At 41.0% G+C, this 21,395-nt stretch overlaps 1 protein-coding gene across 2 annotated transcripts; it reads left to right on the top strand.

Annotated features, from left to right (window-relative positions):
• The first annotated feature begins 1,286 nt into the window (after positions 1-1,286).
• On the top strand, positions 1,287-19,092 carry LOC130254968 (solute carrier organic anion transporter family member 1C1-like). 2 transcript variants are annotated; one of them, XM_056495137.1, is made up of 14 exons: positions 1,287-1,430; positions 3,703-3,844; positions 4,646-4,778; positions 5,411-5,532; positions 5,873-6,019; positions 7,134-7,232; positions 7,976-8,221; positions 9,069-9,233; positions 10,842-11,037; positions 11,970-12,135; positions 12,318-12,499; positions 15,675-15,739; positions 16,906-17,023; positions 18,081-19,092. In XM_056495137.1, the coding sequence occupies exons 1-14, from the start codon at positions 1,302-1,304 to the stop codon at positions 18,301-18,303; spliced, it is 2,133 nt and encodes a 710-aa protein (XP_056351112.1). In that variant the 5' UTR covers positions 1,287-1,301; the 3' UTR covers positions 18,304-19,092. The 2 variants fall into 2 exon arrangements, with proteins under 2 accessions (XP_056351112.1, XP_056351113.1); XM_056495138.1 differs by lacking the exon at positions 5,873-6,019 and having other exon boundaries at positions 1,302-1,430; positions 18,081-18,303.
• Positions 19,093-21,395: the final 2,303 nt, after the last annotated feature.

The raw sequence follows: 21,395 nt of genomic DNA on the forward strand, positions 1-21,395 counted from the left end.
AAGTGGTCAGTAAGCGCAAATTAATTTTTTTTAATTGCAAAAAAATCTCTGTACTCCTTAGTGTTGATAAGGAATTACCTTAGAGTTCCTGTCAGGACAGTGTGAAATGCAAATATTTCTCTTGTATGCAGTCATAGTTCTTATTTTAAATGATGGAGAGATCTTGGTGAAAATTCTGGTGCCACAAGCAAAGTTCTTTTGTCTTGTTCGTATGTGAACAGACCTTATGAGCAAATCTTACAATCTAAAGATAAACTTTCATTATTTTCACTTGTATTTCTGGTAAAACAAGTGCATGTTTGGGAAGCCACGAAAATACATTTATTTATCCAGAGGTGTGTATATATACATATATATACATATATATATATATATATATACACACACACACATATGTATTTTTAACTTGTGTAAGATCTGTGTCTTATACATAAAAGAACAGGAACTGTTCCTATCAGTATTTTCAGGCGGCAGTTCTGTAAAACATGGGACTGCCTAAAAATGAACACAGAAGCTGATTTCATAAATATTTTCAGATCTGATTTAGAGATTGAAATTATGAACAAAGTACTGTGGTATGTAACTAGAGATTTAAGAGTTACTGATATCTTTTGTTTTCAAAGTACAGTATTTAGGTTTTGTTTACTTCTTTATATTTACCTGCAAAGAAGCAAATTCACATTTTTTTCCTGAAACAATTGACCACTGGGCCCTAAGACTCCATGTAAAATGGTAAAGGGAACTAAACCTCTTTATTCTTGTGTAACTCATTAGCTAACATCAGACGATTAGTGCTAATGTTTCCATCTAAAACAATTCAAGTGCCTCATTAACAAGGATAGATTTCCTTTGATCTAATTACTTAATGTCCCAGATATATGGGAAATTCAGAGATTAGCACTGAGAAACCTCTGCAGCCTTGGTCACATCTAAAAACGTGAATTTACAAGTAGACTTTAGAAATGTCATTTAAAATTATAATGAGCCTTGTTTACTCTTCTGGCAATGCTTGGCCAAATGTTTAATGAAATCACATTGATGATAGCTGCAGAATGAAAATGATGGCTGTGTGCTGAGTATGATTTAATCTCCATTATCATAGGCAAGTGGATTGCAAATTTCCATAATTAAACATCCAGTGCACTGGTCAGATTCTGTTGTAAAGTTTGGTAATTGCTGTTGTTGGGAAAACAGTCCAGCGGGGTGTTGCTGTCACATGACGAGCTTTTGAGGCTGAGCTAATAGGATGCCCTTTTAAAGTGTTCTCCATGTTTTCTGCTTTAGAGGCAGAGGATACCATCATGGAGATTTCATCAAAAGAAAATACTCACTTTTTCTCAAACAACACAGTCTTGCCCGTGGACAGATCTTCATTCAAATCTGAATCATCTTCATCCAAGGAAAAACAGTCGTGTTGTGGAGGTATAAAGGTAGAGTAAGAGTTTTGGATATTCCACTAGGGACTTAGAAAATCTCTCTCTCTCTCTCTCTCTCTCTCTCTCTCTCTCTCTCTCTCTCTCTCTCTCTCTCTATTTTTTTTTTTTTTTTAATGAATGATCCATTTTAAAGTTGTGATTATATCATGCTGAGTCAGTATGAAATTATTAGAGATACATCTAAGCCACAAGAAAATTTTCTTCAGATCTGTATTTGCCTAAATTTTGGCAGTCATCAAATATAATTTGTTGGCTGAGGCTTTCATATTATGAGATCTTCAAGACCATCCTAAAAAGATTTTCAAGACCATTCCTTATTGGTCCACCTGAAGCTGAGAACACAGCACTGGCAGAGAGGTACCACAGGCAGCTGCCAGCACAGATTGCTTTTTTAGGATAGTAGCCATGGTGGTCTCCTCGACACTCCAAAGTCGTGTTATTATATTATATGGTCCGTGTTATTATATTACTTTGTATTATTGAAGCATTATTGTAATATTCCTCATTTAAGAGACCTCTGCATGAGGTGACTTTGAAACAAAAGTGCAGAAATAAAACTGTATTACCACTTTATCTCTCTCACCCACAAGGAGTTTTTCCTGGCTGTGGTGAGAGGTCCCTGCTCTGAGGCTCACAGTGCAGCTGTGCCTGCCTGCCCTCATTATCAACCTTACTATGTCTTAAAATTGCCTTGATTGACCAGAAAGATGTGGTGAAATATATACTTACAAGCACTGACAAATGGGAGAAGAATGTGAAAATGTGTACCTTTCTGTCCCAGCCCTGGATCAGGAGTGTCTTTTCACCAGTGCAAATCTGGGACAGTTGCAAACCTATTACAAAAAATTGTTCAAAGACATTCAGAAGCATTTCAAGTTGTAGTTTACCTATACAATTTTCCTGTAAAAAAAAAAAAAAAAAAAAAAAGTGCTTTCACATTGCTATTTAAATTCAAAGGGCATAAACATACAGAAATATAAAATACTATGAGAATATTTTTCCTAGAGAGTTCTTTGAAAGCTGCTGGTGTAGGAGAAAGGAATCAGAGAGGGGTTGTGTATGTTTATTTACCCACAACTTTTTCTGAAGGAGGGATAACCAGCCCTGCATAAAGTGTACTGAATGTGACACAGAGATACATTTGACCCTTAACACAAGGATTTGCATTTAGCAGTGATGTTATTGCCAATGTGCCTTGTCAAATGAGATGCTGTAAGGAGTTTGCACTGAAGGTGAGTACATTGCTCAGAGCACCTGCTTACTGAGAGTGCAATTGTCAGAGAGAATTAAGGAGCAGACAAGGCTCTAGACTTCTATAACAATAAAACCTTAACGTGTCTCTTAATTTCTGGGACTGGGTTTTACAGAAATCATCGTATTCATATTCAAACTGAGTCAACAGCACCTGTCTCTGAAGGCAGAGAGCAATGCTGTGGTTTCCATGACCAATTGCACTGTGTGTGAGTATCTGTGGAGCACATAAATTCAATTGGGCTGCATTCAGTGAGGGCAAATTTAGGCAATAGATCTGCAGGAACAAAGAGTTCATGCTCAGGACCCTGTGCTCCCACTACATGAATTTCATACCAGCCCTCATTTTCCAGTTTAGTTTTGTGGGAAAGGGGCTCAGTCTGCACCTTTGGAGTGTATACCAAAGCACTGTGAAGGGAGATAGAGTTTAATTTCCAAGGCCCTCTCATGATTCTGAAGAAGATGCTAAAACAGTGATAGCTAGAGAAAACTACCTCTGAAAAACCAAAGGATGGGAGAAGATTGTCCCCAGCAAAATGCACACTGAGGAAAATGCATGTATTAGAGATTGCAAGGGATTGTAGGGGAAGGATGAGCCTAGCAGAGAATTGCCTGGCAGGTCACTGTTCATCTCGCAGAATATGTAACATATTTAAAAATGTTCAAAACCTCACCTCCCCCCAAGCCACACTTAGCATTTACCCATATGGTTACTGTGTCAGATACTCCCTCCTGAGTTTCTGAGTTTCTGCCTTTCAACAGAGCTGTAGCTTTGGCATCTTCCTGAAATTAGCAATGGTTGAGAGTTGATTCAGTTTTTATCAATATTGCTCATAAGAGATGAACAAACCAGCAATCTAGCATTTAATAAGAGGTAGGAGAAATACTGGTTTGGCTATTTTGCAGAAGGAGAAGTAGGAATGCAGAACTTGTTTCAAAATAATTCATATATCATAATACATATTCATATATCTTCTGTACTGCCTGATTTTAATGGCTGTCTTTTTTTTCACAGATATTTCTTGGTGCATTGTCTTTTGTTTATTTTGCTAAAGCACTGTCAGGAAGCTATCTAAAAAGTACTATCACACAAATAGAAAGAAGATTTGACATCCCTTCCTCTTTGGTTGGTGTTATTGATGGAAGTTTTGAAATTGGTATGTGCTGTAGAAACCCATTTTTATTTTCAGAAAAACAGAGTGATGCAATTTATTGTGAAGAATGATTGTATGAATCTCCCTGAACCATAAAGCTGAGCAAGAACCACCTAGTAAAAATAAGTGGGACTATCAGTATGATTATGTTCAATAGGAGAAGGTTGCTGGCACAGGCAATTCAGCACAGATGTAAAAAAATGTAATTTAGTGAGCTAAGCATATGACTAAGTCATATTAATAGACATTCTGAGTGCTGAATGAGAATTTGCCTGCACAGATTTCTGCAGGCAGAAATCCACCTGCCCCCCACAAGTGTTTGTCCTTTGTGATTTATTAAGCAGCAGGAGGACAAACCTCTACCTGTAATCTATATTTCTTTTCCTGTCCCTCTCCTTCCCTCTCACACTAAGGTTTTCAGCATGTCATTGTGTCTTACAGTTTCAGATTACTGAATTTATCTCATGGGTGCTCAGTGGATTGTGGTACCCACAGTAATGAAATCTTAGCCTAAGTGTATAAAATTCTGTTTAGTTTCTCCTTTTTCTGATTTTCTGGTTATTTGTTCTTTTCAGCTGGCACAGTCTTTCTCCTCTTTTCCAGCTATTTATCCGAAGTTTTATGGTTTTCCTATCACAGAAGGCATTGGGTTCCTCTGGAATGCTTGGAAAGAAGGAGAAAGACCAACCCCATCAGCCCTCTGTCCTTGAAATCAGTGCCTATACTACATACTAGAATTTGTTATTTTAGGGGATCTCTAATGAACAAGCAGTAAAACTCAGTTTTCCTTTTGCACTCTCAAAGGGAACCTCCTAATCATAATTCTAGTGAGCTACTTTGGAGCAAAGCTTCACAGGCCAAGAATAATTGGAGCAGGCTGCTTAATTATGTCAGCTGGAACATTCCTAATCGCTGTGCCCCAGTTCTTCATGGGACGGTGAGTGCAAAGTCATCAGTGTTTTCCAGCTGGGCTGTGCACCCTGAGTGGCAGCTCACTAAAACATTTAGGCATTGGTTATGAAGATGGAAATAGGCATATGGGGATGTGGTTACTTAATTTTTTTTTTTCAGTGAAAAGATTTATTACTGTAAAGCAAATAATTTAACATGTCTACTATTTTCAGTTCTCATCAACTTATTTTTTTTATTGGTCTCTGATCTTGATTTGCCACATTTTGACATGGTTTAGGAATTGTTGAAATGTCAATAAGAAAGTGATGACTATGCTCAGGAAGACAGTCTGAGTACCAGCCACAAGTCAGAGGATACACCAGTTTTTGATAATCTCTTAGTCCAAAGTCATGTATCATAGCAGAGCAAAGTGCTGGTTAAACTGAATGGAATCACTGACACAAAAAGAGCAAAAGGGACAATTTTCATGTACTGCTGCAGTATAAATAGTGCTCTGTTTATCCCCTGTAAACTACCACTGGCTATGGATTCAGGTGGATTTATATGGATGCAGATGAAATTTGCATTTAATTGCTGTAGGCCTACCTGGTAGTTACAGATCTGATTACTTTTTCTTATCAGTATTTATAAATAAATACAACTTTGTTTTTTAAACAGATACCGGTACGAAAGATTCCCTTCCACCATCAATTCAACTGTTAGCCCCTCTCCATGTCTGCAGGATAAAGGCCAAACTACACTCTCAACCTTGGAGAAATCACAAGCAAAAATAAATGCAGGTGAGAATGATCTCTGTTAAATCTTGGGGCTGGTTGTGCTCACTATCATTAATGTTCCCCAAATCTTTCTGTCAGGAGATCTCAGTTTTGGTTAGAAGGAAGTGAGAGAGTTTTCTCAAAAGGGATGTGGTGGAAAATTTATAAAATGAGCATCTTTGCTATAAAATAGCTATAAAATAGCATCTTTGAGGCAGCTCATGCTAAAAATTTGTCTACCTTAAGCTGTTTCACAGTTTTCCTACTGTTTCTCTGAGAACAGATGTATTTTAGAAGCCCTGAGCTTTCAATGTTCCTATACATGTTCCTATAAACACATTGCTGTCTCTTGTTCTGTACACAGGGTGTGAAAAGGAAGCAGGCTCTTCCATGTGGATCTATGTTTTACTTGGGAATCTTCTGCGTGGAATAGGTGAAACCCCTATCCAGCCCCTGGGAATTGCATACATCGATGATTATGCTGTTGAAGAGAATGCTGCCTTATATATTGGTAAAATAAATATTATTTCTTTTTCTAATGGATTTTTCCCAGGGGAAACAGAGTCATTCTGAATAATGGAATGAATGGATGAATGAATGAACTTGCCCTGACTGTTTTGTTTGCATGATTTCCAGTATTAAAGTTTATTTAACAGTCATGTATATTCAAGGGACCAAGTTCCCATTTAATTAGACCAACACAGTTCCATTCTCTTAATTTGGTGGAAGAATTTGACCTTGGGTTCCTGCTGTTGCCCTAATCTTTCTAATTCTTCTGGATGTGGACTGCTGAGTCTCTGTGCACATTCAGTTCTCTGGAAAGTGATAAAAACAGGCACTCTTTTAAGCACTTAAAATAGAATTTCAGTGGGGAGTCAAAACATTCTCTCCAGATTAATGTAGGATTATAAACAATAGTACTGAAACTTTAGAAATTTGGGATCACTGTTTTCTTGTGCTCCTTGTCTGATCACTGCACATTCACCTAAGATATTACCAAAAAGTCCTATCTCATCATCATCTGCTCTTGACAAGTTTCCAGCCAAGCAAAAGGCAAAAAAATCAGATCCTTTCTGTAAAAGATTCAGTCTTCACAGATTTCCAGGTGAATTTTTTTAACTTCAAAGTATTCAAAAGTATTCAAAAGTATTCAAAAGTATTCAAAAGTATTCAAAGTATTCAAAGTATTCAAAGTATGAGGGTGTATTGAAATGTCTTAGCTGTGGAAACCAAAGCAGTGATGTCTCAGCCTATTCAGGGCCTATCTCAACTGAAAGTGGACAGTTAACTTTAAAAAATGGCATTTGCTTTCCAGTCACTTTAATCTTGTCAGCTAAAGTGTTTCTAGCATGTGTAGGCTGGTCCTGCTATTGAGTTTAGGCCATTCAGGTCCCTGACATTTTTTCCTTCAGGCTGAATTAAACTCTTTAATTGGATAACAATAAAAATGTTTCGTTGTAGTGGGGGAAAATTTTATTGATGACTTTTTTGCTTCTTGAAAATATTTCAGTTTGTGTAAGTGCATCTCTTGCTGCCCATCACATGCCATAATCTGCAGTCAGATGCAGAAGCAGCAGTGCCCTTTTTGGCTCAGGACTGTAGCAGTCCCCTGTTTTCTGTTCCAGGCTGTGTCCAGACAGTCGCTGTTATAGGGCCAATATTTGGCTTTCTCCTGGGATCCCTGTGTGCCAAGCTATACGTTGACATTGGCTTTGTAGATCTGGGTAAGTCAGAACACTCAGGCTTTAAAAATCCAGCCAGGTTCCAAAATGCCTATTTTAGGCCAAGAACTCTCTGGTTATCTCCTGGGCATGAGGGGCTAGCAGGGCTAGAGGGGGCACTTGATGAAATGAAAAGGATGACAGCAGTGCATGGTCCATGCAGAATAGGCTGGCAAGAAGGATGAGTGTGGAGGAAGAAGGAGGTCTGACTCTTGCTCAGCCCCAGCAGGTCTGCAGCAGGTGCCTCCAAAAGATGCTCTGGTAAGGAGGTCCTGGGGAGATAATGGGAGCCAGAAGGAAACAGGACTGAGGCTCAGGATACTGCATGTGTCCTTTTTATATCCTGTTGTTGCCTAGAAAAGTGGTTTGGCAGGGGGTACCAAGTCTCCTGATTACTTCTGAGAAGGAAGTTTTCTTCCTTCTGAGAAAACAGGAAGGAAAACAAAAAACAAGAGGAGGAAAACAGTTTTTTTCCTGGGGCTTTTGTGCAGAAGAGCCTGACTGGGAGTGAGTGGCCCACGTGCTGGTCCTTGCAGCACCTCTGGGGATGTGCAGGTGGCACAGCAGTGTCAGGGTTAGGCTGCTGCTGTGCCCCAGCAATCAGTAAATGCTCAGCGTGTCCCCACAGCTGCCCTGTCAAACACCCACAGGGACACAGGGCACAGTCCCTGCAAAAACACCTTCCTTATGAGCAGCAAATATTCTCCAAATGTATTTACCTGTTTCTTCTTTTGCACTTTCTCCAGACAGCGTCAGCATCAGCCCCAAGGACGTGCAGTGGGTGGGAGCGTGGTGGCTGGGGTACCTGATCGCTGGGGTGCTCAGTGTCCTGGCTGGCATCCCCTTCTGGTTCCTGCCCAAGCACCTCCCAAAAGCTGAGGGCAGGAAGGACTCCAGCACCTCTTCTGAGCACTGCAAGTTCATCACTGAGGAGAACAAGGACCAGTGCACATCCGCTTGGCAGCAAGCAAAGCTTGCCGAGATGGCAAAAGGCAAATCACTTGAGTTGTCTTCCTGATTGTTAAGGCTTTCTCTCAAAGGCTTTTAGACTTAAAAATGTTATGCTTTTTGAGTATGTTTTTTCTGTCAAGTTTCACTCTCCAACTCAATAGAACCCAAAAAAACAGGTCTCTTCAATGTTCCCTGGACTTGGTATTGCATGAGAATGTCTTCAGCTGAGATTTGTGAAAATATAATAGTGGCCCAGCACATACTGTGAAGCTCTGCAAAAATTTTTTATTCTCATATAGTGATTGTTGCAGAAGTGGTGCTCAAAAGAAAACCAACCCTTGGTTTGTCCTAATTATTTTTTTTCCTGTAAGTTCAGTCACTAGGAAAGCATGTTCAAGATCTGATTGGAATATAGCTGGGCACAGACCAGCTACAGTGTTAGAGGAGCCTGTCTGGATTTAGACAGGAGATGGTTTGCACAACTGCATTTCCTTGTCCATGCTTTGCCTAAAGCATTTTCCCTCAGAACTTTAATCTGTACCTCAGAATCTCTGTGCTTACTGTCAGCTGGGCTGAGCCCCAAATTCAGCTAAACAGTGCTGCAGCTGTTGAGGACACTAGACACCAAATCATTCCTAGTTTGTGATGGAAAGAAGGTATTCAAAACAAGATACCTCTTCTGGGAAATTGATGCTTAGTGTTTTGCTCCTCTGTTCCTCCATTCAGAAATGGGGGAGCTGTTGGGAGCATCATGGAACTTCATACATTCCCTCTGAAATGTTTTGCAGTATGGGGTTTTTTGGAAGGTGCACACGTGTAACAAAGCATCAGTCACAGAAGTTATCCTCTCTCTGGCCTGCTTGTTATTTCTGCTGTTTTGTCTTACAGACTTCTTGCCATCACTGAAGAACCTCTTTGGGAATCCAGTTTACATTCTGTATTTGTGTGCAAGTATCATTCAGTTCAATTCTTTAATTGGCATGGTGACATATAAGCCAAAGTATATTGAACAACAGTATGGGCAGACATCTTCAAAAACTAACTTTGTTATAGGTAATGCTATATCTGCTTCTTCATATCTTTAAAATGGACATTTTAGGAGTGGCATATACATATAGGAAAAAAATGTATTTTTTTTAGGGTATGTTCATTTCTTCACCTTTCTTCTCTGACTTTAAGAAATAGCTCATAGAAGGTATGTAATTTCTGCTTCAGCACTAATTAACTCTGAGTTTATGCAAGAGTCACTGTAAAAGTTTACATGATTTGCTATCTTAATTCCCATTTTCCTGGAAATTTGAAAAGTAATATATGTACAACACAAGAAAATAACTGAGAAATAATTTTGGAATAGTTCACATAAATTTTTTTGTCAGACAGATCTGCTGCCTTGATGGCTCCCCATTTATTTAAGCAAAATGAAGGTCAGTTCAATGAGTGCTATGGGTGACTCTCCAGAGCAATTGGTGTTAAATAGGAGGAAGTGAAGTCATATCCCAAGCTGTCTCATACAGCACAAGGGAAAGAAGATGCTTCAGCCTTTGGCTACAGAGATCAACATTTTTGTAGCTGGCTTCAGGAGGCTGGACTTGACTGCCCAGTTGCTGAACCTGCATGTGGGGCTCAGCTCCAGAGGTCCAGGGCTTCAATAGCATTAAGCAGCAAAGAGGTTTACATCTGCCCAGCACAGAGGGAACTGCCTTGTTCCAGGGCAGCATTAGTTGCACAGCAACAGAGGTATGTATATGCAGAAAAGCTGTAATGATCCATTGTGCTATGTTAATTCCATTAAAGATAGAAGCTGGAATTTCCTGGCACAAAACTCCTCAAAGCAAGGAGAAATCTTCAAGTATAGCTGATGGCCAAAGAAAGTCCAGAAAACAATCCCTATATTCAGTATAGTACTTCTCATTGTATTTAAAGATTTTCTGGAGCTAAGCTTTCAGCTATGTGCCAAGTGAGTGAGGATTAAGAACCATTTGATTTCTCTGAGCATAGGGACTATATCCAACAGAGAGTGTGTGGTGGTTTGGTTAGGGAAGGATCCGGCTGGGGGGGCTATCCCTGCAGTAAGGTGATTTTTCTTACTCTTTTTCCTTTCTCTCCAAATCCACCCTTCCTAAGAAACCTGAGGGCTGACTCAAACTCAGTGTTTATTTCTCTTTCACATCCTCTTTTAATCTTTCTTCTTTTTTAAAAAACAGTTTCTATCAGAACCTCCGATAGATATCAAAATTGTCAGAGCAATTTGAAGCACTAAAATTTTTTTTTTTAAAGGCAGGTCTTGCTCCGGCTTTCATGACATTAGATAAAACTAAATTTGTCCTCTAGGAATCAGCAGATTACTCCACTGACAAACTAGTTGTGGAAAACACACATATCTTAAGAAATTGGAAGAGCATTATCTATACTTTATCCATAGTCTCTCTGTTAAAGAACCAGCAAAGAAGCATGCCCTTGGGAGTAAGTTTTTCAAAGCTGTCCCAGCACCTTTGTAACACTCCAAGGATCAGTCTAAGTCTGGACAAAATAAAAGGCCCTGAGTGAAGATCTTCTGTGTTTTCTTCCTTCATCTGATTGCTGCAGCTTTCTCTGTCGCTGACAAGGTTAGCCCACAGAGCTTGGGTTTTCATTAATACAGATTTTTCTGTTTGATTTCAGGTCTTATTAACATTCCTGCTGTGGCCTTTGGCATATTCTCTGGAGGACTGATCATGAAAAAACTCGGAATTGGTGTTTTAGGGGCTGCAAAACTTTCCTTGGGCTCATCTTTCTTTGGCTACCTGCTGCTGCTCTCGCTGCTTGCCCTGGGCTGCGAGAACTCGGACGTGGCCGGGCTGACTGTGCCGTACCACGGGTATGCTGGGCAGCCCGTGCTTCAGAGAAAGGGCTGCTTCAAACCAAGCTCCTTCCTCAAAGTATATTCTGGTGAAAAGAGAGGGACTTCCCAGAAATCTGATTCAAATCAGTGGGAACCACTCTGTTCCAGCAGGCCGTGACCCTCTCATGACTACGGCATGAACAGTGGGGTTTATGTCACAAGTGCAGATTATTTCTCTGATTACGTTTGAATTATTATTGCCATGGGACCCATCCTGTGAGCCCAGTGATTCCTGGAACTGTGAGTAGCTCAGCAGGGGGGAAGAGATTCAATTAATTGTTTTCTGGCTATGTGTGCCACTGAACAATGAATGGCATTTAATAGTCTTTGAACTCAAACTTAAGGACTTGTGGATTAACCATGAAGTTAACCATGAGGTACACCTGAGGCTAACGTTTTTGCCCATGCCATTACTCTATAGAACTAACTTTTTGGGAGGAGGGTCCAGCACTCACAGACCCACAGAAGTTCTGGTAGCTGCTCCACTGGTGTCTGATGACTGAATTTGGCAGAAAGCTGTCAGGCAAGGTATCAGACACTCAGTTTGGATGAATCTCATTCTGAATCCCTTGCTAACTTCTGCAGAGACCATTTCCCATGAGTAAATCCATCCCTTCTTTGCTATTTGCCTAATTGGTTAAAACTATCTTAGAAAATCTGAGAAAATGCATGAATATAAATTGTTAGTTGTCCCCCTTAATAAAGTAAATTCTGTCTGACAGTAGGTGGTGTGATAGCCTGAAAACCTTAGGATAACAGAGAAATAAGGATTTACACTGCAGTGTGGGTGTGGAGAGACCACCTTTAATGGGCTGCAGAGAGGAGGTCTGGGCAGAGAGCATCACCCAGGAGGTGGTCGTGGCTTCTGCCACATCTGCTGGGCAACACCAACTTCTCTCTTCCCACAGAACCAGACCCACGACTGATCCTGAGGCAGCCCTGTTTTCAGAGTGCAACTGGGGCTGCTCGTGTTCCAGGGACGAGTGGGACCCCATCTGTGGGGAGGATGGAGTCACCTACATCTCGGCCTGCCTCGCCGGCTGCCGCGCGTCCCGCGGCGCTGGGAGCAGCACCGTAAGCAACCGCGCATTTCCACAGCTACAATTCTCTCTTTCATCGCATAAGCCTTTTCCTTTTGTAAAAAGTTTCCCACTTTGGGACTTAAACCTTCAGCCATACAGAAAAGCATGATGTGCAATTCCTAAAGATCCACTTCTCCACTGTTCAGGTTATCATTTTTGCCAAATCTCTTCCAGGTATTTTTTAACTGCAGCTGCATTGGAACCTCTGAATCTTCACAAAGCTCCTCAGCTGTGGTGGGACCATGTCAAAAAGGAAATGAGTGTCCCAAAATGTTCCTGTATTTTCTAGTAATATCAGTTATCACTTCATACACTTTGTCAGTAGGTGGCACACCTGGATACATACTGCTTCTAAGGTAAGAAATAATTTCTGCTAGCATTGCCAAATGTTTTCAAAGTGTTTTGGCACTTGACTGCTACTCCCTCCCCTCCTGGAATTCCTAGTATTGGGAAATGTTTTGCAGGTCTGCAAGGCAGCATATTCCATGTAATTGTTCTCTCCCAGATTTTTCTCCTTGTTTTAACAATTGTTTTAGCATGAGATTTTTTTTTTCCCTATTGTGATAATCACAGATTTATTGAATGCTTGTCACAATGCATATAACTGCTGGAACTATTTGTCCATCACTGTAAGCTTTAAAGCTAATTTTAGCAAGTGCAAAAGGCATTTAATACTACAAATGGATTTTTGTCAGCTACTTGCAATTTTTGGTTCCAAGTACTTCTCTGCTCTGTTTTGGAAACCTTTCTTTCCCAGTTCCTTTTTCCAAATTATGGAATTTTTCCAAGTTATGGGCACATTCTGCTTCTCAAGCAAAACAACAGTAAATCCAGTCTAACTAATCTTTAGTATTATAAATTTGTTTTCTTGCTCCCAAATTCACTTTGTTTTTGAAATAAATTTTCTGGACCAGGCCCTATCTCATTGCTGGTGTCTTTATACCACACAGACAGTGCCAGTGTTAGAACTGGCTGAACATAAGCCATATGGAAAAACCTAAATAAAGAAACGTGACTGCAGCTACAGTTCCATCACAATCCTTGAACCAGAATAAATATTCACACAGAGACACTGAGAGATGAGTGAGGTGAGGATCCTTCTCCACAAACACTGCCAGTGAGGTGTATACAAGCTGCACAGCTTTCCTCACTCACCTTGCAGTGTTACCTGGAAAACCACACAGCATCTCTCTCTGCCCAGGGGCTCACTCCAAGAACAGCCATACTATAATCCATTTTACACCATTTTTACTGAAGCTTCTGTCCATGGGCCAAGAGGAGGATGATTCACTAGAGGAGAGCTTTCAGCAGAGCCATCAGGATTTAGGCCAGATTGCTCTCTGTGGTTGCTCCTGACACTTGGGATAAATATGGGCATGGAGCTATGCAGGGATACAACTCCTTCCCCTTTCCATCTACATGATGTCTTCCTTCTATCCATAAGACATGTGATGGAAAATGTACAGATCTGGTACTACACAGGGCCTCAAAATTGTGGTAGCCATGCTAAACTCCTGGTTTCTTCTTGTCTCCACTATATAAAAAATGAAGTGTTTGGGAGATGTTCATAACTGAACACGTACAAGCTTAAATCACACAAGTTGCCTGCCCTTCTCAGCCCTAAGGACTTGCTCTTGGAGCTCTTACTGCTTAATTGATTTAGTTAGAAAAACTTAGAAAGGTTTTCAATTACAATGCTAAACCACTTTGTTACAGGAAATCAGCAAAACAGTTTTATTGATCCTGCTCCAATGCTTCTATTGCTGATGAAAATCATTTTAGATTTGAAAGACATTTAACTGAAACTTAGAAGTTATATGTTTTCTTGCTGGATTGAAGGCATCTGCCTTTGATGTGCAGCTAAATAAAACATGTTTTGGTAAATTCAGTCCTTTTTTATTATTTTTTTTCTGCACTGCAAATGACCCATGGGCACAATTCCACTTTAAGCTCACACTTACTTTTGTCTTTTTTGAAATCCATCACTGACTGATTTTCTCCAAAAATCGTGCTGAATTGAGTGTGCTTCTGTTACCAGTAGGAAAATAAATTTTCTTTGAACACAAATAGTCCCAAGGTCAAGTTGCAGGCTTCATTATGTATTTTTTTTCCAATGATCTCTTTTAAAAATTATTCAGCATTCAGTCATCTCTGTTAAGATTCCAGCACTTAAGCAAGCTGATGTTTTCAGATGAGCAGATATTGTTGCACCTGCCATGGAGGACAAATAGAGCTAAATCCCTAGAAGCCTGAAAGATTTAGTGACATTTACTTTGATGGTTTGCACACTGAAGCCATTGAAATATGCTTACAGCTGGTGACCAAGTGATGTGCTGAAATGTCATTTTGGTGGTATTAGTCTCCTTACAGTAGCCAAGGAACTTGGGAAAGCCCTGAAGTTTTAGAGAAAAAAGCCCTGCAGTTCAGATAGCTGTTGTTCAAGCACCAGCTATTAATAGCAGGTGATTAGGCAGTGAAAGGGAAGTCTCAGATCTCCCTAAGAGGTCTGGCTATCACTCAGGATCACAAAGGACTCCTGTTTCCGTGCAAAGACAATACAAAGAATAAAACAATCTTTTTTATCTGAAAGAGATTTTTTTTTTTTTCAGGATATAAACCCTATGAAACACATATCAAATATCCAGCTATTGGTTTAATTTTCCACTTTTTGCTTTCAATGCCCTCAGATTTGTTTAGGAGGGCTCCAGTTTTCCTGATTTATACTGAATACAATGACTGTGACTGAAGTTTTATCAATTACCATATTGATCTACATGATTCCCCACATACCAAAAATGTCCTTATTTAGTCATGTGACTGGTACTACTCACTTGCCAAAATCAAACATGTACCCAGAGTTGTGCTGGGAGTAAGAGCTCGTTCGAGCAGCTGGTGGGGGAGCAGGTGACTCCTGCCAGCCTGAGAGCTCTGTGCACACCCTGCTGACAGCAGGGATGGACAGGCAGCTGCTGTCCTGCCCACCACCTCCCTCCCTCAGGGAGCCAGGAGGATGATCTAAGGCTGGAGCAGGCTCATCTGAAGAACTGGATGTGTGTGGGACTCACCCTCCAAGTGCAGATGGTCTGCTCCTTCAGAGAATGGCTTGGAGCATTTACCTTCACAGGAGGTGTGATCCTGATCCTAGATAGAATGCAGTTAGAAGTGAGTGCCTAAATAGCCTGGGACTTGATCCTGAATTTCAGGGAGTGTCTAACAGAATAAAAGCATCCTATGGATTCATTATTTCACTACCAATTTTCTTGTCTTGTGTTACTATCACCTAAGTGCTGATATCATCTGAAAATCCACAACCATCTTAAAATGTGATGTTGAATATAGATGTTCAGAATTCCTACATGCCATCCTGGTTTTATCACCTTTTTTACACATTTCTCCAATTTGGTCAAAGTCCATGACATTAAGGAGGAAAAGGTCACAATTTTTTCCTTTCTCTTGCTTTCTATTTATGTTCTAATTATATACACTTGATGCTTTATGTCTAGCTAATACCTCTTTTATTATTGTTTTCAGATGCATTAAACCCCACTTGAAATCATTTGCACTTGGTATCTATACTCTGGCAATAAGAGTACTTGGTAAGTCCATTTGTACTCCCAGGTTGGTTTTAATACACTCCTCATTGATCATTTATCTTAGAATTAAGCTTTGATTGTTGGAAAGAACAATGTCTATCTGCAAATAAATATCATATGATTAAAAAAAAAAAAAGGTTGGAAAAAGGAAATTGTTTTGTACCTCATCAACCACATAATTATGTCTTAGGTATAATTAAAATACACAAGGCCAATATTTCTAGAGATGTGATCCTCTAGACTATGAAGTTAACAACAAAATTACACCTTGTCCCCTTACTCAGCAACAAGCATAGTAGAACACCTATGGCTGTGAACTTGTGATTGCTTTTCAGGCATATATTCACTAGTTTCTAAGGGAATTAATCTGACTACAGGTGTGCCTGAGGGCAGGATTCACTGCAGCCTTGTGGCAGAGCCACCTGAAATCAAGGGTAACATGAGATGCCAATGAACTGGAAATTCTAAAATTCTCTAGGTCTTCTTAAAAAAAATAGCAAGAAGCAAGTCACTTATTTACATGAGCAGAGTTAAATGAAGTGGATGAAATGACACCAAAACAAGCTGTTGGCTACTTTCTTACACCTCTGAAGGCCAGAATTTTCTCTCCAGGCTTACTTTCTCACCCAGCAACCATGAGTGTCTTCCCAGGTGACAGAGAGTGCAGGATGTCCCCATCAGCACATGAAAAAAGGTTTTTCCTTTCCATCACCCCCAAGAGCTGCAGTAGGTTTGCCCCTGCCAGGATCTCAAGACACATGGGGGATTCCTGCCAGGCTCCCAGCCTGTCCCTGTCCCTTCTCCTCCCCACCCAGCACAGGGGACACCCCAAGCTGAGCAAGAAGTGTCCCCCTTTTTTTTTTTTTTTTTTTTTTTTTTTTTTCCCAGAGATGTCCTGCAGGGTGAGGAAATCAAACCACGGCCAGCACTGTTTCCATGGACTTCCAGAGGCTTTTTGATGTTTTGTCCTGTTTTCCTGGCTTCCCACAGGGAGGAAAGGGCGGTGTGTGCCTGGGCAGCACGAGGCACGTCTTCCCAAACCAGCAGTGTGGGGTGTTGCTGCTGTCAGAATAAATCATTTAATGCTCCACCTGAATGTGCCTCTAGATCAGAGCTGATCACCCTGGAAGTAAATTTCTTACCTCTCTCTGTTTGTTAAACACACCCAGCGGGGATTCCAGCCCCAGTGTATTTCGGAGTAGCCATAGATACCACTTGCCTGAAATGGGGAAGCAAAAGATGTGGGGGAAGAGGAGCATGCAGACTCTATGACTCCAGTGCATTCAGGTAACAGCTCTTCTCCACTCCTTCCTTAACTTCTGTTCTACCTGGCACTGGTAGAAGAATTTCTGTTAGAAAATTGGAATGAAAGATTTGAAGCTGAATGAAAACTCTGACTAACAACACTAACAATAATGCTCACATTTCACCATTCTCTTTTGATTCAATCTCTTTTGAGGGGGAGGGCAGATCATTTTGTTTCAGTATCAGTTGGCAATAATTATTACTTAATAATTCACAAAAAAAAGGTTGTGTTGAAACCTCAATTTTATGCTGAAGCTCCCTCAGCTTTCAATATCTCTGCTGTCATTTTGTGTGTGTGTGTGTGTGTGTGTGTGTGTGTGTGTGTGTGTGTGTGTAAATAAGTTATTAAAGCTCATTTTTCTCATGTTGGAGCTGGATAAAAAAATGTAAGGCAAAGGTACCAGAAAATATGCTTGACTTATCTAGAGACTAAAGTGCAGAGTTGTGTTTATCAATTTATTGCTAGAGGACAGTAATTGTCTGAACTGCATTTGTGAAAGGCTTCACCAGAAATGAAGAATGGAATAACAGTGGTAAAAGGAAAATGGGAGAACAGGTTGTCCCTTCTCCCACCACTAGGAAAATAAACATGAGAAGAGGGTACATCTTGTTTTGAGAACTTGAAGGAAAGAGCAAAATCTCAGCTGGGACTCTTCTTGCTAATAAAACATTATGATGTTATTGTTGCTGCTGTTGTTGCTGTCATTATGCCTGTAAAGCAAAAATGCCATCCATGGTCTTGATATCACTGGTACTGTTTATGAGATGACTGAAAAATAGACTGACTGCTCTAAAAACGTTAGTGCTGTTCTTACTGAAGCACATTGGGGTGGAGGTCAGTGAATGCCTGAGATGCTTTCTTGACCACAGACCACTCTACACCTGACCTGGGTGAGATGACAAACTCCCCTCTCCAGGGTCATCCCCTTGCTCGAGGTGTCCTTCCCCAGCCTTACCTGATGAAAATATGAATGTCTTTGATGCCTTCTGGTGGTGTGCTGCCTTTGACACAGGCTCTGATCCATCATTTCTCTCCCAGGTATGTGTACCTGGGGCTGACTTTGGTCCTGGGCACGGTGTCAGTTCTCTTCAGCGTTGCTGTCCTTTGGGTTCTCCGGAAAAGGTCTTCTCCACAAGATGAGACCCTCTCAGCCAACGGGGAGAGAGGCACCTGTGGGACAAAGAGCAGAAAAGATAGTTTTGTCAATAGTGACCAGTTGATTCAGTCAACTTACTGGCCAGAAAAGGAGACCAGACTTTAGGAAAACTGAGATCTCCACAGTGATTGTACCCAGTGAGTGGTGTTCCAGGCAAAAATCCATCATCAGTGAAGCAGTACCTTAGTAGCTATGCTGAAAATGTTCACCTCCTTGCAATTTCCACTGTAAACCCCAAAAGCAAAGACCACCACTTTTTGGCACGTGAACAGCTCTGAAAGCACTGCTCACCATTTTCCTGCTGAGTGAGGGGGCTGGTTTCCCATGGCTGGGGAGGTGCAGTCGTGCCCTCCCCATTTTGGAGCCCTCAGCTCCCTCCCTGCTCACAGAGCTGCTCCAGCCCTGCTGCCCTGGTTTCCTGCTGTGTGGGGCAGTGGGGAGGCTGCCTGCAGCTCCTGTGCCAGGGACCAGCCAAGGGCACTCCTCCTGGCCTGGCAGCCTGGGAGCAGAGGGACCTGGGCACAGCAGCGAGGCAAAGGCAGGAGAAAGGTGCTTTGCTGGAAGGAAAAATCAGCCACAGGCTCATGAATTCCATCCACAACTCTTAGGATGTCAAGCGTTGTGGTTAGGAGTCCATTTCCCAGTAGCTTTATTCCAGCACAGCAATCAACTATAGAAATTGTTACAGTCAAACCACAGGAGTACCATCCAAAGGAAACTGGAATGAAAATAGAGCTTTTCTTAGATTTCCAGCAGTTTCTTGCTTCTTGCTAGTACTCAGTGTACTAAATAATTCCATGCACTTTATGATGTAATAACAAAATTATACAAGATACATATGATTTATATTTTAAAAAGTTATGACAAGACAGCTTGGGAAAAATAAAATTATTTAAAAGACCAGGTGACTTGGGGCTTTTCCTTTAATTTATTGTGTTTTCTAGCTGAAAGTAAGATATTTTTGGGTGTTGTCAATATTTGATATTAATTAAATTTGGGGTGGGGAGTGCAAAGCTTGCACTGGAAAAGATAATGGTGGTACCACAGGGATATCCATTAAAGCAGCTAGAATTTCTGAACACATGTTGAAAAGTAGGCTTCATCCTTCACCATGATATTGGCAAACAAAACCCATATCACATCATTTGTGTCCCATCAGTGACTGTAGGTGTCCTGCTGCCTCTCCTGTGGGGTGCATGAGGAGGGGCACACGTGTGAGAGTGGGATTTTCACTGGGCTTTATCAGTGATCAGTGATCAGAGTTTGTCCTGTGCCATTAGGGACCTACCTAACCCACTCAATAGCAGCACCAAAGTTGGTGCTTAAGCACCAAATGTCTGTGGAAGGTAAAGCTTTGAGTGCCAATGTCACCCAGATTTGCCACGTGGGTGAGTGTTCAGGCAGTGGCCTGGAGTCTGGGAGACCCACTGTCCTGCCCCAGGTCTTTGTCCTCCCAAGTGAGGGTCAGATATGGTCAGTGAGTTCTGGACAGCTGTGGCTGTTCACTGGGCCTTGAGAACTGGATACTGAACTAAACAAACTTAATTAAAATAATCTGAGGATTTATGAATATGGGATTTAGTCGAGAGTTGTGGTTGGGGTGGATCACAAAGATTGGCATTCCAGTCCCAGTTCTCATCATCATCATCATAAAAGTAGAAAAAATGTGAAACTGCACCAGCAGCACCAATGCTTGGAGCCTTCAGAGCCTCCTGGAGAGGGCAGTTCCCATGGAAATGAGCTGTCAGATCCCATGAGAGGAAGGAGGAACCCAACTTAAGTGCACCCTGAGACAACAAAGGAGAGATATGTGCACTTCAGTCAGTGCCTGGTGTTGTATGTGTGTCAAAGCAATGGGGATGAGTCCTTCCCTGTGAGTCAGTCCTGGCAAGGACACTGCTCCTCTCAGTCATGGAGCTGGTACTGGCTGCTCTGCTCATGCCTGGCAGCAAGAGGGCCAGGAAAATTCACTGATTTCACCTGGGAGAGAGAACATTTCCTTCATAGTAGCTAGAAGAGTGCTGTGTTTTGGATTCAGTAGGAGAATGATAATGGACAAAAAGTCCATTATTGCTGTAAAAATGATGAGTGACAATTTATATGTGGGGCCCATCAATGGTGGTTTAAAGGGCTCATTACTTAAGCAACATGTGGTTAATGGCAGGAGGTTAGTTAACCAACAGCTCATCCCAGAATTAATACAGTTCATTGAATTTTGAAGAGAGCAAATAAGGAAAGGATTCAGTGGAGAGCACGTGGAGCACATTCTCACAGCTGGATGGGGACCAGGCCAGGAAACTCTGCCTCATGGCTGTTGAGTATGGCAAGTTTGAAAGGCTGTTCTACACAACCTGAACCCTCTTGTTGATCCTGTGATGTTGGCACTTCTAAAATAAGACATGGAAAACATAAACTTGTTTAAATAAAAACCAACCTGTGATAACATTATACACTCAGCAAAATCCTTTTTATTAAACTGTGCTGACAGACTGTTTTCCAGTGTCTGGAAATCAAGCAGGATAAAACTATAATAGAAATAAAATACTTTTTTTTTCTCTGGTATGTTTCAGACATCTGATAGATTTTTCTGTCAGAAAAAATCAAGACTCACCCATTCTAGTAAAGGATCTGCTCTAGTGTAACAAGATAGATGAACAGTTTATTAAAGTGGTTTTGCATATAATACCAAGTATTCAATTACATGAGCCATATTAATTTTTTTGGTCCTGTTACCTCAGTTAATATCCCAGACCATGTGAACGTGATGGGCCTTGCCCTGGGACTTCACTTGAAGTCAGCATGGGATTTTTTTCTGCTGTTCTGTGATGTAGCTCACATTTGGATTGGCCACAAAAAAGTCTGAGCACTCTCACCTGCCAATGACTTCCATTTCAATTCTGTGTCTGTAATAACAGCTCCAGTCCAAGCTGCTGATTAAGACTGAATGCAAAGAGGAGCTGGACAACCAGCATTAATATCTAGCCTTTGTATTTTAAGGAAAAAAAAAAAAAAAAAAAAAAAAAAAAGAAAAAAATCATTAAAACAGCACATCTTTTCCCCAGACAGATGCATGATGTAAATCAATGACAAAATTATCAGGTTCTTTTGAAAGGCAAATGCTCCACTGAGCAGTGGAAGGATCAATTCCCAGACACTGGCTAAGATGGAGACAAAATTCAACCTCTCAGCATGCTCTT

This window comes from Oenanthe melanoleuca, chromosome 6 (assembly GCF_029582105.1).
Source record: "Oenanthe melanoleuca isolate GR-GAL-2019-014 chromosome 6, OMel1.0, whole genome shotgun sequence".
In the NCBI taxonomy this organism is placed as follows: Eukaryota; Metazoa; Chordata; class Aves; order Passeriformes; family Muscicapidae; genus Oenanthe; species Oenanthe melanoleuca.

Bases quoted from the DNA above. Each gene is read 5' to 3' on its own strand.
- LOC130254968 (XM_056495137.1), top strand. From the start codon at position 1,302: ATGGAGATTTCATCAAAAGAAAATACTCACTTTTTCTCAAACAACACA. The intron at 5,533-5,872 runs GTGAGAATGATC...TTCTGTACACAG, and splicing joins ACAAGCAAAAATAAATGCAG to GGTGTGAAAAGGAAGCAGGC. The intron at 12,500-15,674 runs GTAAGAAATAAT...TATTGTTTTCAG, and splicing joins GGATACATACTGCTTCTAAG to ATGCATTAAACCCCACTTGA.